Source organism: Procambarus clarkii, chromosome 22 (genome assembly GCF_040958095.1).
Source record: "Procambarus clarkii isolate CNS0578487 chromosome 22, FALCON_Pclarkii_2.0, whole genome shotgun sequence".
NCBI classification, from domain to species: domain Eukaryota; kingdom Metazoa; phylum Arthropoda; class Malacostraca; order Decapoda; family Cambaridae; genus Procambarus; species Procambarus clarkii.
Genome location: NC_091171.1, coordinates 18,388,163 through 18,415,052, shown reverse-complemented (window position 1 = coordinate 18,415,052; position 26,890 = coordinate 18,388,163). Strand labels below are relative to the sequence as shown.

General features: G+C 42.3%; 2 protein-coding genes across 4 annotated transcripts in view; one reads left to right on the top strand and one right to left on the bottom strand.

The window, feature by feature from the left end:
• LOC123757839 (tyrosine-protein phosphatase non-receptor type 11) overlaps nt 1–26,890 on the top strand; it is a 301,801-nt gene that overhangs the window by 31,005 nt on the left and 243,906 nt on the right. The window lies entirely within an intron of this gene.
• On the bottom strand, nt 522–17,952 carry LOC123757892 (profilin-1A). Of its 2 annotated transcripts, none has more exons than XM_045741816.2 (3): nt 17,790–17,952; nt 10,772–10,946; nt 522–1,213 (listed from the first exon to the last, which is right to left on the bottom strand). In XM_045741816.2, the coding sequence occupies exons 2-3, from the start codon at nt 10,944–10,946 to the stop codon at nt 1,011–1,013; spliced, it is 378 nt and encodes a 125-aa protein (XP_045597772.1). In that variant the 5' UTR covers nt 17,790–17,952; the 3' UTR covers nt 522–1,010. The 2 variants fall into 2 exon arrangements, with proteins under 2 accessions (XP_045597772.1, XP_045597782.1); XM_045741826.2 differs by lacking the exon at nt 17,790–17,952 and adding an exon at nt 14,277–14,423.

Here is a 26,890-nt window from a genome sequence, read left to right as displayed (position 1 = left end):
TACCTGGTTGTTGGGGTTCTGGGAGTTCTACTCCCCAAGCCCGGCTCGAGGCCAAGCTTGACTTGTGAGAGTTTGATTCACTAGGCTGTTGCTTGGAGTGGCCCCCACATACCCACCACAGCCTGGTCAGGCTTTGTTCTCTTGGAAGAAATAAGGTACCTTCAAGACAGCCCTTGCACCCCTGATGGGTACCACTCAGTCCTTGCTGTGAGCCCTCACACACTGTCTTCTGTTGCTATTTACACTTCCTCTGCTATTACTTATTCCCTGCAACTTATTTTTCCTTTTTGTTTTCCTTTTCACTACTTCACTACCTAGTCTTTTCTTATATGTGATATAAGTATATTGTGCCTCTGTCCCTTCATCTGTACCCCTCTCCTTCTCTTCCTTATGTCTTTCTCCCTCTCTATGCCAGTCCCCTCACACCTCTTCTCTGCCCTATATTCCTCTCCCTTTCCCCGCTCTCTTACTTTCATCTCTTGCTCAGATACATGCAATAAAAGGGTATGACTAAACTGAAATAAAGGACTTTTTAATGTATTATATGTATCAAATTAAGTTTACAAATTATAATTATATATCATCATTATCCCAATTGTATGATTGCTTTAATTAATAGGATCGTTTATTTAACAGAAAACAGGTTGTTAAACTATAATTTTATACAGTATCTGTTTTCACAAAGGTATAGAACAATGGACTTCTCATTGAAAGAAACTTATATAGAGCCATGGCTTTTATATTAAAAGATCAGTATTGTGACATCGTAGTTTACACGTTTGGACAGACAAATTTGATAGAGAACCAGTTTTTTTTTAATAATGGTTAAGAACCATGATTTTCATGTATAAAAATAAGATTGGCGCCATGATTTTCATATAGAAACAGGGCTGTAGAATCCAGAAGGGATGAGATAGAGCATCTGTCATGTCATGCCAAATCTTCTTTGTAGACATAATTATGATGCTGTGAAGTTTTTAATCTAATCTATATAGGCTTTCTAGGGGGACTCAGTAATTCTGGCCCTTCAGGTACTCTGCTACATTCTCCACCTCCTTGGCACACTGTCCTGGTTGAATGGGGTCCTCGTAATATCCAATGATGATGGCAGATTTGGTCTTACAGATGTGAACTCCATTTTGGCCCTTCTTCCCTCTCATCACTTCACTGTCGCTGCTCAAGAAGAAATACTTGTCTTCTCCCAGCCATATACCTGCAATGGCCAATTTGTTTAATCAATTTAACTTGAATTTGTTGAATGATTTTAAGACTGCTGAGTATTACACATGGTTATGTTGTATTTTATTCCTAGTGACATACTGTATATACAATTATATCAGTCCATCCTCCTAAAATGATAGTTCACTACTGCATGAGCCCAGTTATCCAAAGCCTGCTGAATCGAATATTTGGGTTATCTGGTTAAAATTATGTCCAGATAATTTACTGCCAAAACTTCCCTATTATCGGACAGAAATCCAGATAACCGAAGATTTGGCTGGATAATGCAGACTTCCATAACCGTTGATTAGGTTACATAAATTTTCAAGAACTACACATTTCAAGATCTACAGTATCAAACAAGAAGATGAACTATAACAAAGTAAGCTGAAGATTTTGTTTTAAATCATACTTGTTATTTATAGTGTGTGTGTGTGTGTGTGTGTGTGTGTAGAAATTCAAATTATGTTGGTTGTGGTACAAATAATTGCAAAAATGGTAATTTTTGGACTTCCCAGGTAAGAATTCTGCTTATGGGGATGTCTGGCTTACCCGGTGAGGGGTCGTTGCCATAGTGTTTGGATACGTGAAACTTAGACAGTACTTATAGTAACTATTTGCTTGAAAGCATCAATATGTAATGATGGACCACCAAAACGTTGATGCTTAGCATTATGAAGTCCTCGTTAAAGTCCTCCTCGTTGAAGCTTTGCAGTCCTCATGGTGTAGTGGTTAAGACGCTCGCCTGGCATTTGGCGAGCGCTTTGTCCTGGGTTTGTATCCTGGCCGGGGAGGATTTACTGGGCACAAATCCTTAATCGTAGCCTCTGTTTAACTCAACAGTAAAATGGGTACCTGGTTGTTAAATGATTTTTCGTGGGGTCATATTCTGGGGAACATAGGATTAAGGACTTGCCTGAAACACTACGCGTACTAGTGGCTATGCAAGAATGTAACAACTCTCGTATATATAAATAAATAAAATAAAAAAAATAAATGAATTTGGCCAAATGTGAAGATTTCTTAACCACAACATAGATATACAATAGAACATTACTTACCCCTCTCCAAGCAATCCTGGGCCTAATATAGTACAGTACATATAATATGTACTATACTAGACCGTTTTCTGATGTGGGAGGCGGACTATCTACAGACTGTACTATGGGTTAGCCTTAAAAGAGAAGGTTTCCATGGCAACTAACCACTGCCCAAATTCCCTATCTCCATGGCTACCACTCAAGCAAAGAAGGATTAGTAATACCACGCCTGAGTCGTGGTATTACTAATACATACCACAATATAAACTGTATGCCACACTGCCGTGGATTTAACATTTCATTCACCTTGGGCACCAAGTGCCTCAAACACCTGTCCTTTAACGTGGGAGGCAGACACTCGACAGACTGTACTATGGGTTAGCCTTAAAAGAGAAGGTTTCCAAGGTAATTAATTGCTGCCCAGATGGTTAAGATATGACATAGGGCGTGGTATTCCTAATCCTTCTGTGCTTGAGTGGAAGCCACGGAGATATGGAATTCCTAACTGGGCAGCAGATAGTTGCCTTGGGAACCTTCTCTTTTAGGCTAACCCATAGTACAGTCAATAGAGAGTTTGCCTCCCACATAAGAGGACAGGTGTTCAAGGCACTCAAGCTGAATGAAGTGTTGACCAAACCACACTAGAAATTGGAGAGACAATGACGTTTTGGTCCATTCTGGACCATTATCAAGTCAATTGTGACTTGATAATGGTCACAATTGACTAACAATCACAAACCAACATTTTTCAGTCACGTTATTGTTTCTCTTCATCGGCACGTGAATGAAATATTACAGCCACTGTAGAGTGGTAAACAGCCATAAAGATTGGCAAGTCCCATCTGGGCCCTTGGGAACTGTTTCTTTTCAGGCTAACGCATAGTACAATCATTAGTCCATCCGCCTCCCTGTCAGAGGACAGGTGTTTGAGGCATCCACTGCCCAAGGTGATTATATATATATTAAATATAAATATAATACACAACTTGGGTAAATATGCTGAGTATGACCCATGCCTAGGAGAAACATACCATATTTATAGCACTAAAGAACAACAGCTCATTGCTTTCCAGATGTTTTAATATACAGTACAACAATAACATAACCCCACTGATGATGTAGCATTCGCATTATGATTTAATTTTTCATTACAGTATTCATATTACTTGGAAAACACTTCTATCAGCATTTTGTCAGCATAATGCAGTCTATGGTAAAGGATTAACTCTTTTAAATTATTAAATGAGTAAATCTGACCTTGATGAAAATTTGCTAAGTATATTGATCTATTTATCATTATTTATTTGTATGTAAGTTTACAACCAAGTGTATGTGAATTTGGTATACAATTACCTTTTAGTAATCTCTTTACAGTTTTTGGCAGTATATGTAGCAAGGAATAGTATAAGCAAGTTTTTGGTTGACACATAGCAAGAGTCTTAAAGCTGATGTAAGGACGGCATTTGATTATTAACAAAAATTTAGTTTTGTATCTTTATAATAGCTGAAACACCTTATAAGTGCTTGGTAAACATTACTTTAAGGTATTTGCAGCACATGAAAAGATTTTAAATTTGATATACTGTATATACATTATTATAAAGTATTTCCTAGATAGTAGTTTGGAAATGTGAATTTGGCCTTTACAGTGGTGGATCTATCGTATTTTGTGTAACCCTAACTCTAACTTTCTGCAAATAAGCAGAAGCACTGGTATTCAGCTTCTCTAGTTAGGTTGCAGTCACTTGGACTTTTCAAACTAAAACACAAATAAGCACACTATAAGCAATGGGCAGCTCCAAGATTTTGTTAATATTTCCATCAAATATAGGAAACAGTTGGTGTGAGGATCATGCTATAGTTTGAGTTTCAAGTTTCATGGGTAGCCTGGTAGGGGATGGCTATGCAGGCTTCAAGTAATAAAAACCTAACTTTACCAGAGAAGCCTGATTTAGGTTATATATTGTAAGACTTAGAACTCAAGGAACTTGGCAGTTGTTACTGGTATAAGTACAGTTTGGCTAAAACAGTAACACACTGGTTAATTCTTGCCAAATAATTTTGTTGCAGCAACCTGTTGCAAATAGATTACTGTATTACATTAGGCAACACAAAACACATGACATAAAAACACAAATTCTGACTTAGTGTATCATTATTATATAGGCTTCCATTGTTAAAGGGAGAGGGAAAGCCTGTTAGGCTTGTCATGGTCCCCTTAGCCAAGTGGCTGAATGTCCACACAGTCATGCATCCACTTCTGGCCTTAACCTGAATAATAATTCATTGTGTCGGGGAACAGGAAGCCAGAGTGTATTCATACATGTTTTGGCTTTTGTCGAGGCCCCCCTCCCCGACCCAGGCCGAATTACTGACCCCACCCAGGATACTCACTACTTACCTACTCACTGCTAGGGTGAACAGATGCATTAGGTGAAAGAAATGTGCCCAACCATTTCTTTGAAGCCCAATAAGGGATTCGATCCTGGAATTCTCAATTGTGTGTCGAGAATGAACCTGACTATACTACCAGGACCCTAAATAATAACTGACACACACATTATACATAGCACAACAACATTGGCACTAATAATGACACTATGGCACAAGATAAGTTATTAATTATTATGGTTGATAAGAGGGTGGGTGTCAAAATCAAGATCTCACAGGTAGGAGAGTGAAAATAAAAAAAGATCTGTAAGTTGGAGTGAAATAGAGCAAGATCATGTAAGATAATGCCAGATTTATAAAGCAGAATTTCATAGGAAGGGAGAACCTTAGAAAATTATAGGGACTGGAGTTAGGGGGAAGGAAGACATAAGGCCTTACATAAAGAGGGGTAGTGGGTGAATTGAAGTAAACTCATAGGAAGGAAAGACTGAAGTAAAGTATGATTTCGTGTAAAGATAGGTGCTGAAAACCTCACAAAAAGGCAAGAGAGATGAAATAAAATAAGATCTCACAGGAAAGGGGAGGGGTGACAAAAAAAATCAGTCAAGATCTCATGGGAAAGGGGAGAGGTGAAATAAAAAAGGAAGAACTCACATTAAATGGGAGGGGTGAAATAAAAAAAGCAAAATCTGATATTAGGGAAAGAGTGAAATAAAATATAGCAATATATCGCAGGTTGAAATTGAGCAAGTTCTTATAGAAATGTTGAAAGAAATGGTTTTACAGAAAGGGTTTAATAAAGCAAGACCTCACATGGACCCACTCATGTAAGGTCTGGCTTTATTAGCACTTTGCCAATCAAGCCTCTCAATGAATGCCTGAGCATATCTGGGTTCCCAGCCTCGCTCACTGGCTGCTCAGCAATGTGAATTTTTTTACAATAATATTTTTGTTTTCTTAGTTATTTCTTGGGTTATACCTATAAATTTAGTGTGAAAATATTCACAAATGAATACTCTAGAGAATACATGCAAAAGCAAGAGTGCATTTATAATAGATTATGCATGACAGCACTAAATATACACGTTTTGTGAATAGTAATCGGAGTGATGTTTTTTGCGTCACTGGAAAGTTTACTGTTGGAGTGCAGATGACGCATTTTAGCATCCTCGAATGCAAAAGTATTAGAATAAAACATGTAATTACAGGAAGAGGGGTACTAGAATAAGACAAGATAAATAGTAAGAGAGGGGTTTTAAATGATTAAGGTAAGACCTACCAGGAAGGGAACGGGGATGAAGCAAGAACTTAAAGAAAGAGAAGGGGAAAGGAAGGGGGGATTGAAATAGACCAGGTTTCAGAAGCTGTGTCAAGAAACATTGGCAAGTGGGGATACTGCATAACTGAAAACTATTTGTAAAAGTTATTGAATATTTACATAAGGTATATAGTCTTTGACAATCAATGGCATTAAAAACATTATTTGGTAACCTAACAATTGCCTCACATCTTACCACTACAGTTGGTGCCTCACTAAGCACTTTCCGTCATTGCTTGTTTACAGTTATACTGTACTTGGATAGGGGATTTCATATTTGATGTGAAACTCCACATTCCTGCAATATACTGCAGCAGTCCCCGTGGCTTAGTGGTAAGACACTCGCATGCCATTTTGCGAGCACTTTGGCCTGGGTTTGTATCCGGGCCAGAAAGGATTTACTGGGCAGCAATCCTTAACTGTAGCCTCTGTTTACCCAACAGTAAAATGGGTACCATCTAAGAATTCTTGTATATATAAATAACAAAAAAAATATCGTGCTGGTCCTTGCAAACTATTTTCAAGTACAGAAAATATGATATGCTTATTGATGTTTCCCATAGCCAAAAGGAAGGTCACTGAGTCACACTCTTAGCAAAGTACCTGTACATGCTAGATTCTAAAAAAACAATTGATTATTTGCAAGTGTAATTGGCTTAGTATTGTTGATATAAAGGGAAAGGTGAAATAAAACTGAAATCCTCTGTTAAAAAATAATGCAATGGGGGGGGGCTAGATATAGGAGAAGAGGGGACTCACCCCATCACCTGGTCATTAACAATTGGGTTGTATAACGTAGCAGCTTAATTAGCTTGACTAACTGGGTGATTCTGTGTGGCAACTGCATTACATGACTAAATAGATTGTACCAGTTTGCAAACAAATAGTAATACAATTTTTAGCTGAGAGCTATTATGACTGTAGTAAATACAGTACATTACTTCATAGGTAACTTAGCTGTTGCACACACTATACCGAGTATTTCCTGAAATGATATACAGTACTGTATTGACTTGATCGTCTTGCGTAGAGCACGAAACATTTGCTTGAATGTGCCATGCATTGAAAATTTTTAATATCTACAGTATTTACGTGTGTCAAGCATTAAACAACACCGTTGATTATGCTGCGTCATCCTGTGGTCAACTTTGTTATTCTGTGGCTACTACAAATGTTGTGGTCGACCTCTTTATTCATTAATACAGTACAGTATATGGCTGCCTCAAATCACCATCGTTAACAGTAGCTAATCACATTGACAACAGTACTACTTATCATTATAATATCAAATCTAGTTTTTCTTTATCATAATTATTTTTGGTTTATCACTTTTGGTGGATTTAGTTTTATCATGTGATTTATTCATTTTGGTTACAGTATTTCATTATTATTATTATCTGATCACATTGTATCACAATTGTTGTTCCTGGGTAGTATTCATTATTAATTGCTTATGCTTAAAATGTGTAGAAAATGTATATTATCCTCTTCAGACTTTACTCTGTGATCAGAACAGTCATATTTTGACAACTATTTCCGATGAGAAAATAAGACAAATTTGTATCTTTTCGTTCACTTAGGGTCAGGAAAAAGCAACATATGAATCATTATTAACATGTATTTATTCTAAAGTTATGCAACAGTAACCATAAAGATTTAGAAGTGAGTAGTTTTTCAAGATTTATGGTTATGCTTTAAATTTCTTTCATAAAACATCCCCTAATTGTAGTCTCTCATCATGTTCTCATCATACTGTCCTTGGTAACAGCATTCAAAGTAAAGTTGAATGATAGAAGGTGGAAGCACTTGCTTGCTCCAAGTACACTCCAATGTTCTAGAATTTATCAAGATGAGATGAAGAATATGAATTTTTAGGGACAGCCTGCAGCCCATTGTGCTGTAGTTCTTCACGAGAGTCTAAACAAGCTCCACGTGGTTTTGGGCCCCTGGAAGCCTTGAACCATTAGATCCAAGCCTCGATCTCCTTCCTAGTGAGCTTCTTGGGGATCTTCTTTATCTGCAGTCTGGTGAACACACAGGCTTTGACCTTTGCTTCAGACAATTTTGGAGAAGTTTTTTGGGAAGAAAGTACCTCTAGGCTGCCAACTCCTTATCTAGAGTTGGGACAAATTGTTTTATAAGACCAAATTTGATATGCAGTAATGTCATAAGCACCTTTTGGAGGTCTACCAATTGCTCCCACTTCACTCTGTTCTTCCCCACAGAGAGCTGAGTTTTTTGTGGCCTGTCCCACCAGTAGTAGTGACCCGTTGTGACCCTGTTTTTCCAAAGATAAAGATACCAGGGTACCTTGGTAATGCCACATTGAAGACCACATCGGGTATACTACCATTTTGAAGTCTCTGAAGACTTACCAGTCATACTCATTATAGTTCAAGGCATCCAGCAGTCACAAAAGCAAAATTTGTGGAGAATAATAGCCATTTTTTTATATTTTGGAGGCATAAGCAATTAGGAAATAACACTACCAAGGAACACAAATTTTGTTTAGCGTTGTGTGTGTCTTTTTAAGAGTAATAAAAATGACAGGAATTCTGTGCTATAATTATAAAATTCAGACATAATATGGAGTGCAGTGCAGTATAGTAATAAATTTGTTGGAATACAATTGCACTTAATGTTAACTTGCATCTGTAAATAAACATTTCTGATCACTGGTGTAGTTGCTATACAGTATTTACATGTGAGAACATCTGAGAACTAACCTGTCTCATTTGTGAGTGTTGGTGACCTAAACCTCTTACTTGTGAGTTTTGGAGACATGAACTTTCATTTGGATGTATCAATGTTCTAAACTGCCTCTTTGTGAATATGGGAGTTCTGAACTGACTTACGTGTATGTGTAAGTATCGGTGACCTAAACTGTTTCATCTCTGAGTATCAATGGCCTAACCAGTCACATTTGTTAGTATTGTTTAACTTAAACGTCTTTTTTGGGCCAGTTAATGGCTGGTGTGCTAATTGGATAACAGATACACTGTATATACTGGGTATATAAAGTAATATTAAATATGTTTTCCACTAAGTGACATTGTTACACAGTGAAAATGTACTTGTACATGTGTAATAAAATTCTGACACGTCATGTTGCAGTCTTGAGGCTTTAGCTTGTAGTGTTGGACAGATCACAACAGTATGTCGAGTTAGAAACAAGAATAGTTGTGGTGTCTGGCATATGGGTGAGAACCAGGAATAGTCATCTAGCATGTGGGTGAGGAGCAGGAACAGTTATAGTGTCTGGCATATGGGTGAGGAGCACATGCCAGACACTAATTAATTAAATATATAATTGTTTTCGTTGGCTTGAATTTGTACTAATTCAGTGTCATACATGGAGAGGTATGATAGTTTACAAAATATGCGGTAGGTAAATAACACGGGCGAGGACTTGTAACATCAGTGATCACTATCTTGTCTTAGATACATCAGGGATCACTATCTTGTCTTAGATACATCAGGGATCACTATCTTGTCTTAGATACATCAGGGATCACTATCTTGTCTTAGATACATCAGGGATCACTATCTTGTCTTAGATACATCAGGGATCACTATCTTGTCTTAGATACATCAGGGATCACTATCTTGTTTTAGATACATCAGGGATCACTATCTTGTCTTAGATACATGAGGGAGAAATACACCTACCATACACAAATTCGGTAACAAGGAATGGAACACTGATACAGTTACTATACATGCAACACTATACCAGACGTTAGCTGAATGTTAGTGATGGTGAGTGATAGTATGTCACTGTTTTCAACCACGTGTATGTGTGTATTGACCTATCAGTGATTACCGGGAAGTGAGGTTAGCTCTTTATCCCCGGGCTACGTTCCTTGTTGTACCTGTTGCGTTATAATTTACCTATTCTGAAGTTCGAATTCTTTGTCGAATCTGGCATTACAATTGTGGATAGATGTGCCTTCCACAACTAATGTAATTAAATAAGTGTAGTAACAGGATAAAAACTACGCTTATGCTGTCCAGTCTTCCCCATACCCTTTGTCAAATAACGCTTTGAAACTACAGTCTGTGATGCTGTGTGCGTGCATGCCAGCCATAGTATGACAGTCGTTGTCACTAAGCAGAGTTGCATTTACTCTACCACTATCTTGAGGTTATCTCGAGATGATTTCGGGGCTTTTTAGTGTCCCCGCGGCCCGGTCCTTGACCAGGCCTCCACCCCCAGGAAGCAGCCCGTGACAGCTGACTAACTCCCAGGTACCTATTTACTGCTAGGTAACAGGGGCATTCAGGGTGAAAGAAACTTTGCCCATTTGTTTCTGCCTCGTGCGGGAATCAAACCCGCGCCACAGAATTACGAGTCCTGCGCGCTATCCACCAGGCTACGAGGCCCCTAGACCAACAAGTTTTGATGGTCTAGTGGTAAAGTATGCAGCTGGCAATGCCAAGGTCGTAGGATCATGCCCACTTCATTGCCCTAGTAGATTTTCTCCTGCAGCTGTAATACTGGAGTAAACACCAGAAACGTGTGTTAGTGATTTTAGTTATTAGGTTGAGGTTAATTCTTGGTAAAACCTTCCTTCTTTCTTTCTTTCTCGAATGTATGTATGATTATGGTTTAAATATGTATAGTCGGTTCTCGTACCTGTGTCTGGAATGGCCGTCCAGATTGTGTTTTGATATACAATTTGTTACCAGTTATCTTTATCACCCATATATACGAGTACCATGATCAAAAGTTAATGTCACAATCAAGAATTAAAAGGTTAAAACTAGGCAAGAAGTTTCTGAAGGTGTGTGTTTTTCTTACCACTTGCTCTGAGACTTGATGGGTCTGCAAAGGCCTTCACTATGTCTTGAATTTGCTTAGGGGTGGCGGTCCAGCCTTGTGAAGCAGCCCATGGTGAGCCGTCCAGACCATAGATGGCGGCCTTCGTCACACCACTGGTGTTCTCCAGGTTCTCTACGTATGTGTTCCAAGACATCTGGAGAAGAAACACCACATTTTACACAACAATAAACACCAAGTGAGAGCGAGAACTCGCAACATTTTATTTAACTTCACACACCCAAGAAGCTGTTTTCCAAGCCCAAGATGGGTGGATTTATTAATCTATTATGTACCCATACTAATCCCGTGGGCAATGACAGAAAGTTACAGAATTACATAATGAATGCAGGAGAGGAACCCAAATGTTCTGTAAGCTAACTACATAATGGAAATCATTGGTCTATCAAACACCCTACACTTGGCTAAGAATTTCGCCTGTATATTATTTTAAATTCAATATATAGACAGTTCTTGAATAGTGATGGTTTTTATTTTTTTTTTATTTTTTTTTTTTTTTTTGAGATATGTACAAGAGTTGTTACATTCTTGTACAGCCACTAGTACGCGTAGCGTTTCGGGCAAGTCCTTAATCCTATGGTCCCTGGAATACGATCCCCTGCCGCGAAGAATCGTTTTTTCATCCAAGTACACATTTTACTGTTGCGTTAAACAGAGGCTACAGTTAAGGAATTGCGCCCAGTAAATCCTCCCCGGCCAGGATACGAACCCATGACATAGCGCTCGCGGAACGCCAGGCGAGTGTCTTACCACTACACCACGGAGACTGCTAAAGTCTCCAAAGACGGTAAAGTCGTAAAGACGGAGACTTTATGTTTTTATAATACATTCCACTACAACCAGTCCTCATTAACAAAGGTCAAATGTTCGTTAATCCAGTCACCAAACCCTCTGTTTATGAATAAGAACGGTTTACACACGACTAACAACTGATTATGTTCGTAATTTTCTCGAACAATGCTTCTTTCACGTCCTCTGTTCGAATGCCACCTGTCTTGAATGTTTCACCCACATACTGCAAATACCAATAACTGCCAACAGAACAGAATCTAACCTAATTTAGACCTTAGGCCTAAGTTAGCAACCAGGAGGCCTGGTCGACGACCGGGCCGCGGGGACACTAAGCCCCGGAAGCACCTCAAGGTAACCTCAAGGTAAGGTAGACCTAACTATTCAACACATTCTAGTATGTAATAATATTAACTTATATCTGAGAAAATACAAATTTTGATAGCCACGCAGAATATAAATATATATATATATATATATATATATATATATATATATATATATATATATATATATATATTACTGTATATGCAGAAATGCCGAGAAGTGCAGAACGCACTTCTCGGCCTACTATGCAAGACCCGATTTGCCTAATAAGCCAAGCTTTCCTGAATTTCTATATTTACTCAAATTTTTTTCTTATGAAAAGATAAAGCTATCAATTTCGTTATGTATGAGTTAATTTTTTAAAATTTGAGTTACAACTAAAGGAGATGTATGACCGAACCCAACCTACCCTACCTAACTTAACCTAATCTAACCTAACCTATCTTAACCTAAACTAAACTTACATAACTAAGTCAATAATTTGTTCTTAATATAATAAATATATTTAAACTAAACCAACTGGAAACAATTTATTGAAAATAAAGAAAATCACTCAGCCTATTAGGCAAATCGGGCCTTGCATAGTAGGCCAAGAAGTGCATTCTGGCTACTAATCACAAAAACACTGATCCAAGTATGCGGAAAATCTTGCCCCAGCCCTGAAAAACCTTAATATTAACCCATTATTATTAGGCAGTGTTAAAAAATAATGATACAGTTAAATCCATGTTAATTAAGAACTCGCCCTCGTCAGTAACAAGTTGTGTGTACTCCATCCTTTGTTATGAGTGTGCACGTGTTTACACTGGTAAATCCCTTTCTTCATGTTTAAAACAACATTCACATGCTATTCATACAGCACAGCACTCCAGCGCATTGTATTTACATTCCTGTTTATGTGATCATTCTGTCGACTTCAGAGGGGTGAAATGTATTGTTAAAAGTAAGGGTTTTCTTGAACGAAATGTGATTATATATATATATATATGTCGTACCTAGTAGCCAGAACTCACTTCTCAGCCTACTATGCAAGGCCTGATTTGCCTAATAAGTCAAGTTTTCATGAATTAATTGTTTTTCGACTACCTAACCTACCTAACCTAACCTAACTTTTTTGGCTACCTAACTTAACCTAACCTATAAAGATAGGTTAGGTTAGGTTAGGTAGGGATGGTTAGGTTCGGTCATATATCTACGTTAATTTTAACTCCACTAAAAAAAATTAACCTTATACATAATGAAATGGGTAGATTTATCATTTCATAAGAAAAAAATTAGAGAAAATATATTAGTTCAGGAAAACTCGGTTTATTAGGCAAATCGGGCCTTGCATAGTAGGCTGAGAAGTGAGTTCTGGCTAATAGGTACGACATATATATATATATATATATATATATATATATATATATATATATATATATATATATATATATATATATATATATATATATATATATATAATATGAGTATTTTGGTTTTATTGCATTAGCAATAGATGTGCCAGCTTAGCCTCGTGGTAGCATAATATGAAATAGCTACTTTAGATTTGACTTCGTCTGGAATATATGAAGTTTTGTTGAAGTTATTTTTGTGTTATTGTTCTCAGACTGCTTACTAACAATCCAAGGTTATATTCAATTTCTTTGAAGGCATAGTCAAGACTGTGCTTTGACTACGTCATCAGTTCTATCATGTATGTGGAGGGTAACATTAGATGGAATCCACGTAAATGGTCCCTCGGGCCCAAAGAACCAGAGCTCAACCCCCGCAAGCACAACTAGGTGAGTACATAAATTGGGCTCCGATACCATCCAAAGGGTACCTGACCAACCAGGCTGTGACTCATACGTCAGGCTGCGAACAGCCGCGTCTAACAGCCTGGTTGATCAGTCCAGCAACCAGGAGGCCTGGTCGACGACCGGGCCGCGGGGACACTAAGCCCCGGAAGCACCTCAAGGTAACCTCAAGGTAAGGTAACCATCATTAAAAGATTGGTTCATCCGTGTCTAATTTCAGACACAAAATGTTGCAATGTGTCATAAAGATTATAAATAATAACTTAGAATTAATGTATTAATTTTTGAGATCTACACACATTTGAGTGAGAGGACAGCAAACAGCTCCATCTGAAGGGTCGAGGCACATTGTGTCACACGTGCACTTCCGGTAGCACCAGTAGGGTGGTGTAGGGAACCAACAGTGTGCCGGTATATGGGCTCAGTGAGCTCTATGTCAGTAGAGTATCAGTATGACTGTTTGTGGGCTGATCTTTAATTTACTTCTTGGGTGGGAAGGTAAAGGGTTTGTGTTGTTGTGGTTAGGAGCGCCCTGTGGGTGTATTTAGAAGTACCTGTGATGGTTGAGAACGAGGTGGTGGTGGTGGTGTTGGTGGGTGGAAGGTAGGAGAATGGACGCCGTGGAGGGGGCAATGTGACCCACCGGCTGACTCATATCTATCATTCCACGATAAGTTACCGGCTGATAACGCCAGCTACCCTGGCACGTTGTGCATGACAAACCCACCAACTCTATTGCTCTCCATTCCACCATTTGTAGTTTTTGGAAAATTCCACTCTCAATATTGATGGTCGTGGACGGATTTTAGTCTTGTACAAATGTAGTTTTACCAGACAAGCTTGAAGACTTGCAAAACACAATAATTTGTTTAAACAATAAATAAGAGATGGATACTTTTACAACGAGATTAGATTAAATAATTGGAAAATTTATGTTGCTTATCTTTTATTTTATAACTTTATCCTTTATTTGTCCATCATACAGTCTTGCCTTACCTGCTTGATGGGGTTCTGAGAGTTCTACTCCCCAAGCCCGGCCCGAGGCCAGGCCTTTCCCCCACACTATTCTCCACTCTATGCTTCCTTAACCCCTACGCTATCCTCCCCTATCCCGCACTATTCTCCACTATCCCCTACTACGCTATCCCCCCAACTTCTCCTCTCGAATAATACATTTCATTTAGCAGACGATGAGTCACAATGACGTGACAGAAAATATGATGACCAGACAATTAGAAAATGATGTATGACGAAGTTTCGGTCTTATTGACCATTATCAAGCCTTGTGATGTGCATAATCAAGTCCTGCACCATTATCAAGCCTTGTGATGTGCATAATCAAGTCCTGCACCATTATCAAGTATATCACAAGACGTGATAATGGTTCAGGACGGACCGAAACTGTGTCGTTTCTTCATTTTCTGGTGTGTGGTCTGGTCCTCACATTGTACCAAAAGTTCTCTCTCCCACGCCATCCCTCTCTCCCCACGCCATCCCTCTCTCCCCACGCCATCCCTCTCTCCCCACGCCATCCCTCTCTCCCCACGCCATCCCTCTCTCCCCACGCCATCCCTCTCTCCCCACGCCATCCCTCTCTCCCCACGCCATCCCTCTCTCCCCACGCCATCCCTCTCTCCCCACGCCATCCCTCTCTCCCCACGCCATCCCCCTCTCCCCACGCCATCCCTCTCTCCCCACGCCATCCCTCTCTCCCCACGCCATCCCTCTCTCCCCACGCCATCCCTCTCTCCCCACGCCATCCCCCTCTCCCCACGCCATCCCTCTCTCCCCACGCCATCCCTCTCTCCCCACGCCATCCCTCTCCCCACGCCATCCCTCTCTCCCCACGCCATCCCTCTCTCCCCACGCCATCCTTCTCTCCCCACGCCATCCCTCTCTCCCCACGCCATCCTTCTCTCCCCACGCCATCCCTCTCTCCCCACGCCATCCCTCTCTCCCCATGCCATCCCTCTCTCCCCACGCCATCCTTCTCTCCCCACGCCATCCCTCTCTTCCCACGCCATCCTTCTCTCCCCACGCCATCCCTCTCTCCCCACGCCATCCTTCTCTCCCCACGCCATCTCTCTCTTCCCACGCCATCTCTCTCTTCCCACGCCATCCCTCTCTCCCCACGCCATCCTTCTCTCCCCACGCCATCCCTCTCTCTCCCCACGCCATCCCTCTCTCTCCCCACGCCATCCCTCTCTCTCCTCACGCCATCCTTCTCTCCCCACGCCATCCCTCTCTCCCCACGCCAACCTTCTCTCCCCGCGCCATCCCTCTCTCTCCCCACGCCATCCCTCTCTCTCCCCACGCCATCCCTCTCTCTCCTCACGCCATCCTTCTCTCCTCACGCCATCCTTCTCTCCCCACGCCATCCCTCTCTCCCCACGCCATCCCTCTCTCCCCACGCCATCCTTCTCTCCCCAAGCCATCCCTCTCTCCCCGCGCCATCCCTCTCTCTCCCCACGCCATCCCTCTTTCTCCCCGCGCCATCCCTCTCCCCACGCCATCCCTCTCTCTCCCCACGCCATCCCTCTCTCTCCCCGCGCCATCCCTCTCTCTCCCCGCGCCATCCCTCTCTCTCCTCACGGCATCCCTCTCTCTCCCCGCGCCATCCCTCTCTCCCCACGCCATCCTTCTCTCCCCACGCCATCCCTCTCTCTCCCCACGCCATCCCTCTCTCTCCCCACGCCATCCCTCTCTCTCCCCACGCCATCCCTCTCTCCTCACGCCATCCTTCTCTCCTCACGTCATCCTTCTCTCCCCACGCCATCCCTCTCTCCCCACGCCAACCTTCTCTCCCCGCGCCATCCCTCTCTCTCCCCACGCCATCCCTCTCTCTCCTCACGCCATCCTTCTCTCCTCACGCCATCCTTCTCTCCCCACGCCATCCCTCTCTCCCCACGCCATCCCTCTCTCCCCACGCCATCCTTCTCTCCCCAAGCCATCCCTCTCTCTCCCCGCGCCATCCCTCTCTCTCCCCACGCCATCCCTCTCTCTCCCCGCGCCATCCCTCTCCTCACGCCATCCTTCTCTCCCCACGCCATCCCTCTCTCCCCACGCCATCCTTCTCTCCTCACGCCATCCTTCTCTCCCCACGCCATCCCTCTCTCCCCACGCCATCCCTCTCTCCCCACGCCATCCCTCTCTCCCCACGCCATCCTTCTCCCCCCGCGCCATCCCTCTCTCTCCTCACGCCATCCCTCTCTCTCCCCGCGCCATCCCTCTCTCTCCCCGCGCCATCCCTCTCTCTCCTCACGGCATCCCTCTCTCTCCCCGCGCCATCCCTCTCTCTCCCCGCGCCATCCCTCTCTCTCCCCGCGCCATCCCTCTCTCTCCTCACGGCATCCCTCTCTCTCCCCGCGCCATCCCTCTCTCTCCCCGCGCCATCCCTCTCTCTCCCCGCGCCATCCCTCTCTCTCCCCACGCCATCCCTCTCTCCCTGCACCATCTCTCCCCCACTACCTTATCACAGTTACCCTGCCCCTCTCCACATATTCGGCCTCCCTACTCAGCGAGCCTAGCGATATCCGAAGACGAAATTTAAGGACTTGAAATCAGCTTTACTGTTGGCTGAAAAGCCAACCACACTCACAGAAATTGTTTATGATGTAAAATCACTTTCATTTACTGCGTCAGAAATACCAAGGAGCTAGGAATGCTTTGATAGCCTTTTGATTTCGGCAAATGAGATTGAGGTGGAATGTGGCGTGAAGACGTGATGTGAAGAGGGCGGGTTTCGACATGTAGTTTCAACTGAGGCCAGATCATTGTTCTTGGGTAAAGCTGAAGGCTATATTTGCGTTTGGCATGTATAAAGGGTGCTGTCCTTTGCTCCACTGTTGGCTGAAGTCATGTAACTTTGATTCCCACTGCCATAAACGCCATATTGCACAGCTGCACACATTATGAACCTTTGCATGTATTTGCCACTCGAACAATATTTGTCAGGAAGGTCAAAATAAGGCGGTAAGGAATCACTGGGGGCGGGCGTGTGTTATGAACCATTAACCGGTGGCTGCAAGGTGGACGGAGATGCGGAGGCTACCATGCGGTCACATTACCTTGAGTTAGTTACTACACCAGGGTGAGGGGCGTGGTGGACGGGCACCGTGTGCTGCTGGAGCTGTGAGCTGACTGGGACGGAGCGCAGTACTGACGGACCCCCGTCGCCGCTTCCACCCTCAACGTCCCGCTGATAACGCCGCCTCGCGCTCCAATACCACAGTCCCTCTACTCTTATGTTGTCAAGGCGTACGGGCCAATCTCTTGCTCTCATTTTTCATTATAAAAAATGTGACATCCGATAAGACGTTCCGGATGAGTAACGCCAGCTCCGCTTGTGAGTTATGCCGTGTTTCTCGCCATAACACATCTCACATTAGGTATATTTGACCAATAGCTACTTTATAATAAACACAGTAGGCTATATACTTGTTAATAATGAACAATAACTGGAACCATCATGAAGAGTAATCAAACGCAGGTAATGAGTGACGTCAACGTTCAAACTTGTGTTGAGACTGGAGGGCCGTCATACCCTCACCTCACACGACGGCCCAACAAAGCAGGTATAAAATGCGAGACTTACCAACTATGGGGAAGGTGTCAAGTATAACCATAGAATAGGGAAATAACATTTCAACACTAGCTGTAAAATACAAAAAAAAATGTGTACTGTAATTAAGAAAGACTTTAATTTTGTGAAGAAAACTCAATTTAAAAGGTAAACCCAATGTCTAAAAATGATAGAATCGGAGCTAATATGGATGGACTGTTGTACCCAAAACGTCCACTTCACAGTATTAGAATTCCGAAGGTATTACAAAAACTAAAACAGCCTATCAGCCTACCCCTAAATAAGCAAATGTAAGCTTGACGTAAGCAATCATAGGTGTAATTTAGTACATATATAATTCCCGTAGGCCTGTACTGACCAAGGGAACGTTATACTTTCTCGGGTCCTCTTTAAAATCAGTTGCATAAAACACGGCCTATTTTTAGTGTAACAGTTCATATTGTGTACATTCCATCCATAGTCGCTTTAAGTACTTTCGTTTTCGGGGACAGGTTGGAGAAAACAGAAGATCCATTTAATTATATAAAGGAAAGATTCCTGACCTCTACAGTCTTTGTTACGCGATAATGAAATAAATATTTGAACAGGAATAGTTACTGCCGTCAGTGACTACCATCTTCGAGGATGGTTGTGTGTGTGTGGGTTTACTAGTTGTGTTTTTACGGGGGTTGAGCTTTGCTCTTTCGGCCCGCCTCTCAACTGTCAATCAACTGTTTACTAACTACTTTTTTTCCCCCACACCACACACACACACCCCAGGAAGCAGCCCGTGACAGCTGACTAACTCCCAGGTACCTATTTACTGCTAGGTAACAGGGGCACTTAGGGTGAAAGAAACTTTGCCCATTTGTTTCTGCCTCGTGTGTGTGTGTGTGTGTGTGTGTGTGTGTGTGTGTGTGTGTGTGTGTGTGTGTGTGTGTGTGTGTGTGTGTGTGTGGGCCAGGCAAGGGTAAGTTGTTGCCCCACTTGCTGCACCCACCACACCTTGTTTACGGATCGCCATCTTTGTTGTACTAGTGTGAGATAGGGCGATATATCCCCTTATTTGTTTAACCCGCTCCGATAACCTCCCGGGTAATCATTCTCTGGTTACCTCAGCTGACCTAATCTTTCGAAACATTTTAGGAGCTCCACTTTTGTTTACCGGATTAGCAGACTGCTAAATCAAGTGTACCAGTAAAGCTTTAAAAAAAAAAAAAGTCCTCCATTATATAGGCCATGTATCACCTGGATAGTTTGAGAAGACAACTGAGCGTTTCAAAGTCCTCAAAATGTATTATATAGAAAAAGAGACAAGACGGGTACGTAATATATAAAGTATGTATCACGTAATATATACATGGAACATACGGGAAGGCCAATAACACAATGGAGCGAACAATATGGTAGGAAATTGGTAAGGAAATGGGTAGGATTAGCCTTGGGCTTTATCTTATATGATTGACTGTTGCTCTCTGCATTCTGTTTGAGAAGTTGAAAATCCCAACGCCCCACTTTACCCATTATTCCTATTAATCTCATTTTATGGGCTGTCACTCCATGGTCATAATTATCAAATGCCTTTGTAATGTCTGTGTATACAACATTTGCATTTTGTTTTTCTTATAATGCTTCTGTGATTTTGTCATAGTGGTTGAGTAACTGTGAAAGACAGGATCTTCCCTCTCAAAATCCATGTTGTGAAGTAAAAAAAAATTATATATCAAACTGAAGATTTGATTCCTAATCACTCAAAAACTTTTTTTTCGTGATATTTGTGCAACTGGTCAATAGTTTTTGCCAAAGCTTTGCTACTTTGTGTAATGGAGCGATATCTCCTGAATTAAGTACTCTGGAATTTCTTGTATATGCATTTTTTTTCCCTATTACACTGAGCGCTCGTACTGCTGGTACTTTACATTTATTTATGAATATTGAATTCCAGGAGTTAGGACCAAATGTTGAGTGTATGGGCATGTTGTCAATTTATCTTTCAAAGTCTTTCGTGTTCGTGTTAATTTCAGTTACATTGTCTGGAGTTTGAATATCGTTTATAAAGAAGTTGTTCGGGTCTTCAATTTTCATGTTGTTTGATGGGGTGTTAAACATAATAGCCTCATACTGGCATTTCGGGAGCTTTGTTTAAAAAGAATCGTTCTTGAGGGGGCCTCTTTCTGACCCTCTGCAAAGGTACATGGTTTCAAGCAGACTTGTATGCTTCAGTAGTCAATTGTTCTGTTCTCTTAGTGGGAGTTTTGTTACTCAAGATTGTTTCCCACCGAATGTTTGCTAGTTCTTTACTTATTTTTCCTGTCAATTCTCTTATTGTTGAAACTGAATTGATTGAATAATCCTCGCTTCTGAATTCTTTTGGACGTATTACGAGTATTAATGCTAGTTTGAACTTGAATGATCTTGTGTATGTAGTAAATGGGACTGTAATGTGTCTGATGATTTCTTCATTGGTTGCCAAGATTACGTCGAGTGTGTTTTCGTTCCCAGTTGGCTCTGTTATCTGCTGGTTAAACACACATTTGCCACAGACTCGGTAGTTTTCTGACCTGTGCTTCGTTATTTCCAGGTTGATTTCCTGCTCTAATATTATTCTTTGCTATTCTCCATCTTAAATGGATAGATTAAAGTCGATATTAATATATTGTAATATATGATATATTAAGTTAACTAAAAGGCCCACGGGAATCACGCCATATATTTCACACTTGACCCCATGAAAATCAGCTGGGGGGGTGTCAATATTTGCTAATATTTCTTAAAGCATTTAACTTAAGCCTACCCACGACCAATCAGTGACCGTCCCATACCCCAGACCATCCCCCCTGCAAATTTGGGTGGGACTAGACCCAAGCTTCTAGGCCCCAACTTTGGACAGACAGATACATTTTTTTGTATAGATGTACTAGGAAGGGTACCCGGCGGTGTCCGGGTGCCCACACCTAGTATCTAGAAATCACACGAAACCGGTGTACCAGGATATCAGGGTGGATGTGATATCAGGAGTTGATATCACGCCAAACCTGTCCCCTGAAGTCCACATCAAAAGAATATCATCAGCGGTGTATGCGAGCCTGGCTATCAGAATTTTCTTTAAAAATTTATGTAAGGAATCATTTAGAACCTTGTATACGACATATGTAAGACCAATCCTGGAGAATGCAGCTCCAGCATGGAGTCTATACCTTGTAAAGGATAAGTCGAAGCTGAAGAAGGTTCAAAGATATACAACTAGACTAGTTCCAGAATAGTTTTGAGTTATATATATATATATATATATATATATATATATATATATATATATATATATATATATATATATATATATATATAACTGAAAACTCACACCCCAGAAGTGACTCGAACCCATAATCCCAGGAGCAACGCAACTGGTATGTACAAGACGCCTTAATCCACTTGACCATCACGACCGGACATAATGAGGTGATAGCCGAGGCTATTTGAACCACCCCACCGCCGGCACTCGGATAATAATTTATCCGAGTGCCGGCGGTGGGGTGGTTCAAATAGCCTCGGCTATCACCTCATTATGTCCGGTCGTGATGGTCAAGTGGATTAAGGCGTCTTGTACATACCAGTTGCGTTGCTCCTGGGATTATGGGTTCGAGTCACTTCTGGGGTGTGAGTTTTCAGTTGCATATTGTCCTGGGGACCATTCAGGCTTGTTCGCATATATATATATATATATATATATATATATATATATATATATATATATATATATATATATAATATACGTATATATATATATAGTTCTGGTAGTAGTGGTTACTGGCCGTTATACAGTTTATTATTCTGGGTACAAAGTGTATTTTTCCCGATTCTAAAGACTAGGGGTTGAGGTGGTGTTATGCGTGGTGTGGGGCGACCCGTCCAGTGTTGTGTTAACCAGGTTTCACCGTGTCTGCACAACACACCTGGCAGTCAGTGTTGTCATCATTCCCGCACGTGTTTCTACAACACCGGAGATTTACCAGGAAATATACATAATTGTTGCCATATGCAGTTCGTGGTCCGAGAGCCGCTGAACCCTTCCCCATCTTTGAGTGAGGATCTAAAAGTAGGTTCAGGTAAGATACACAACAGCTGACTGGAGTGGGTGGTTACCTGGGTTATTTTGGGTGGTGTCTGGCTATCAGCTGGGCAGTGTTCCTTCTGCCACCTCCGCATGACAGTGTCCACGGTTTTTATGAATGAAGCAGAGTTGTGTGTGTGTGTGTGTGTGTGTAAATTATGCACTGGTTTGGTGGATCACAGAGAGGCAGAGTGACGAGGTAAAGATGAACCGAGATATAGATAAGCGTCAAGGCTCGCGTCAGGAACAATCCTTTTGTGTGTATGTGTGTACACATATATGATTGTAGCGAGCGTGAGATTTTACGCTCACCATTCGTACTAAAGGCGTGGCACGGTTGGCAAAGAGTCGTCTGGAGGTAGCCAGAATGAGTTTGTCCCTGGTAGTGGAGTGTATACCTTTCTTATCTCTGAGGCTCAGTGAGCGATAAGACCCGCCGGTCAGAGCGAATCCGTCAACACCAGAAGCCAACAGGTGTGTTCCCTGGGTGGTGTCCCTTGCTGGCACGGACCCGTCATGTCATCTCTCATTACACAGTAATTATATTATTATTGCTTCTCTTCCGGTACGCGAGAGCACATGTTTATACATCCGTGTTTATTTATGTATGTATATCATTAATTTAATATGCGGAACTACGTAAAGGAGGCCATATATGGCAAGGGAGGTGGCTCATGCGCGCGCAGGTGCGTGCGTGCGTGACGGAGGAGGCTCCGAGCCACGCCTGTTCATCACGTCATCCATGTGTCAGTACTTCTGGCCAAGATACACTATTGTGTCTTCCTGTTACACGAGTTAATTGTCTGGCAACTTTAAGAAATATGTATTCTTTACGAGTGTCATAATTCAAAGTCGTATGTCAGCGTTAAAGTAAATATTTATCAATAATGTCTTAAAGAATAAAATTAAATAAAAATATTTGTTTTCAATTAAAAGAATATTAAAGTTAAAGCAAATTAGCAGTTACATTTTCCAGCAATTAGCAATAGCCTACATTTGTTAGTGTTGAGCAAACAATATATGTGTAATAGAAATAAATTTGTCTTAGTAGTTTGGAAGTGCATATAATTTGGTGTGTAGACTAACAGCGTTGTTTGTGAGGGCGATATATGCCCTGTTAACATATACGATATTCTCTTGTCAGTAATTGCCAGGCGTTTAAATGAACTCTATAACGTCAAATAAATATATATATTTATATATATATATTTATATATATATATATATATATATATATATATATATATATATATATATATCACCTGTGGCTGGTTTCAAGAGTTGAGTATTTGTTCTGGCAATGTGTCTCACATGTACAGCTTTTTGAAATTGTTGGATTATTTGATTGTTTTAGCGCAGGTTAGACATATATATGAATGAATTTGGGTGTCTATAAACAGGAGCTGCCACGTATGGACTAATTGACCTTCTGCAGTTTTATTTTATTCTTACGCTTACGGCAATTGTTTCTCGGTGTTTACACAACTTATTGTATCTCGCTCCAATATCCGGAGTTACTTTATTGTGTAGATTAGAGACCAGACTGAACCTCTTCCATGCATGTGTGATGCCTCTTGTGTTCCAGAGATTACAGAGAATATCCGGAGTTATTTAGGCAACTGTTGTACGTCACGGTACCAACGTTAAAATTCAACTTTCTGTACACAGTAACAACTCACACATATATACATTTTTTGATGCATGGGATCGATGGGTTAGGCGGGTTGCTTGGGTTCGTATGCTTATGGTTTGGTTTAAGAGGTGGGATTTTTACGGAGTTGCATATGGAGTGAGCAAACTGTTTTAAGACTGTCCCAGTAATTTGTTTGTGTGTGTGCGTGTAGTTTAAGTTGTATGTGTAACATTCGTTATGAATCTCCATAGGTCAGTATCCCGCAGACGTGTCTCCGTAGGTCAGTATCCCGCAGACGTGTCTCCGTAGGTCAGTATCCCGCAGACGTGTCTCCGTAGGTCAGTATCCCGCAGACGTGTCTCCGTAGGTCAGTATCCCGCAGACGTGTCTCCGTAGGTCAGTATCCCGCAGACGTGTCTCCGTAGGTCAGTACCCCGTAGACGTGTCTCCGTAGGTCAGTATCCCGCAGACGTGTCTCCGTAGGTCAGTACCCTGCGGACGTGTCTCCGTAGGTCAGTATCCCGCAGACGTGTCTCCATAGGTCAGTACCCTGCGGACGTGTCTCCGTAGGTCAGTATCCCGCAGACGTGTCTCCGTAGGTCAGTACCCTGCGGACGTGTCTCCGTAGGTCAGTACCCTGCATACGTGTCTCCGTAGGTCAGTACCCTGCATACGTGTCTCCGTAGGTCAGTACCCTGCGGACGTGTCTCCGTAGGTCAGTACCCTGCATACGTGTCTCCGTAGGTCAGTACCCTGCATACGTGTCTCCGTAGGTCAGTATCCCGCAGACGTGTCTCCGTAGGTCAGTATCCCGCAGACGTGTCTCCGTAGGTCAGTACCCTGCATACGTGTCTCCGTAGGTCAGTACCCTGCGGACGTGTCTCCGTAGGTCAGTACCCTGCATACGTGTCTCCGTAGGTCAGTACCCTGCGGACGTGTCTCCGTAGGTCAGTACCCTGCATACGTGTCTCCGTAGGTCAGTACCCCGTAGACGTGTCTCCGTAGGTCAGTACCCTGCGGACGTGTCTCCGTAGGTCAGTATCCCGCAGACGTGTCTCCGTAGGTCAGTACCCTGCGGACGTGTCTCCGTAGGTCAGTACCCTGCATACGTGTCTCCGTAGGTCAGTACCCCGTAGACGTGTCTCCGTAGGTCAGTACCCTGCATACGTGTCTCCGTAGGTCAGTATCCCGCAGACGTGTCTCCGTAGGTCAGTACCCTGCGGACGTGTCTCCGTAGGTCAGTACCCTGCATACGTGTCTCCGTAGGTCAGTACCCCGTAGACGTGTCTCCGTAGGTCAGTACCCCGTAGACGTGTCTCCGTAGGTCAGTACCCCGTAGACGTGTCTCCGTAGGTCAGTACCCTGCATGTGTGTCTCCGTAGGTCAGTACCCCGTAGACGTGTCTCCGTAGGTCAGTACCCCGTAGACGTGTCTCCGTAGGTCAGTACCCTGCATGTGTGTCTCCGTAGGTCAGTACCCCGTAGACGTGTCTCCGTAGGTCAGTACCCTGCATACGTGTCTCCGTAGGTCAGTACCCTGCATACGTGTCTACGTTGGTCAGTACCCTGCATGTGTGTCTCCGTAGGTCAGTACCCTACATACGTGTCTCCGTAGGTCAGTACCCTGCATGTGTGTCTCCGTAGGTCAGTACCCTGCATGTGTGTCTCCGTAGGTCAGTACCCTACATACGTGTCTCCGTAGGTCAGTACCCTGCATGTGTCTCCGTAGGTCAGTACCCTGCATACGTGTCTCCGTAGGTCAGTACCCTGCATACGTGTCTCCGTAGGTCAGTACCCTGCATACGTGTCTCCGTAGGTCAGTACCCTGCATACGTGTCTCCGTAGGTCAGTACCCTGCATACGTGTCTCCGTAGGTCAGTACCCTGCATACGTGTCTCCGTAGGTCAGTACCCTGCATACGTGTCTCCGTAGGTCAGTACCCCGCGGACGTGTCTCTTATTAGGGGTCGTGGCTGATGGTCTGGTCGTTCAGAATTTTGGTGCCCGAAACTGACAATAGAAGGTAGGCACCAAAGTCTAGTTTTCAGGTTTTTCATGTCCATAATTTTCCTAGTCTTTACCATTACTTTATTCTGCTTTTTAAATGTAAATTTTTCTTGCCCGATTACTCCCAAATTTATTAAATTTTACTTTTACTTAATAAAGTTATGTGACACTCTTTTGTATTATATATGTTTCCAGTTTTAATGTCTTCGTTTGTTTTTTTTCATACCGCGGGAGCTAAATATTTTTCCGTTGAACATATTGTTTTGTGTGGCTTGTTGGAGGTGTTGGTTTACACCAGTGTTCTGAAGGTTGGAGGTGTTGGTTTACACCAGTGTTCTGAAGGTTGGAGGTGTTGGTTTACACCAGTGTTCTGAAGGTTGGAGGTGTTGGTTTACACCAGTGTTCTGAAGGTTGGAGGTGTTGGTTTACACCAGTGTTCTGAAGGTTCTCCTTCCCCCTGGTTGCTGTTCTTTAAAGCTTGTACCACAAGATGGTAATAACAAAAAGTGCGCAAAGTATGGACTCCTTATTTATAAGGTGATTCATACGACCACTCTGAAAACGAAGATAACCGAAATCCTGTAAAACCAATATTTATCTAATGAACAAATCCACGAGGGCCGTGACGAGGATTCGAACCTGCGTCCGGGAGCATCCCAGACACTGCCTTGTGGATTTGTTCATTTGATACATCACGTTAGTGTGATCTCTGTGTGTGAATATTTATCTATGTTTACCAATGCGATGAACTCAATGAAAATGGAAAATCTTGTTATTACAAGTAATAGGGAAGAGGTGCCATAGGCACAATCAGAGAACACCATATGTGGATGTAGAGGCCCGCGCGTCTTAATCCTCCTC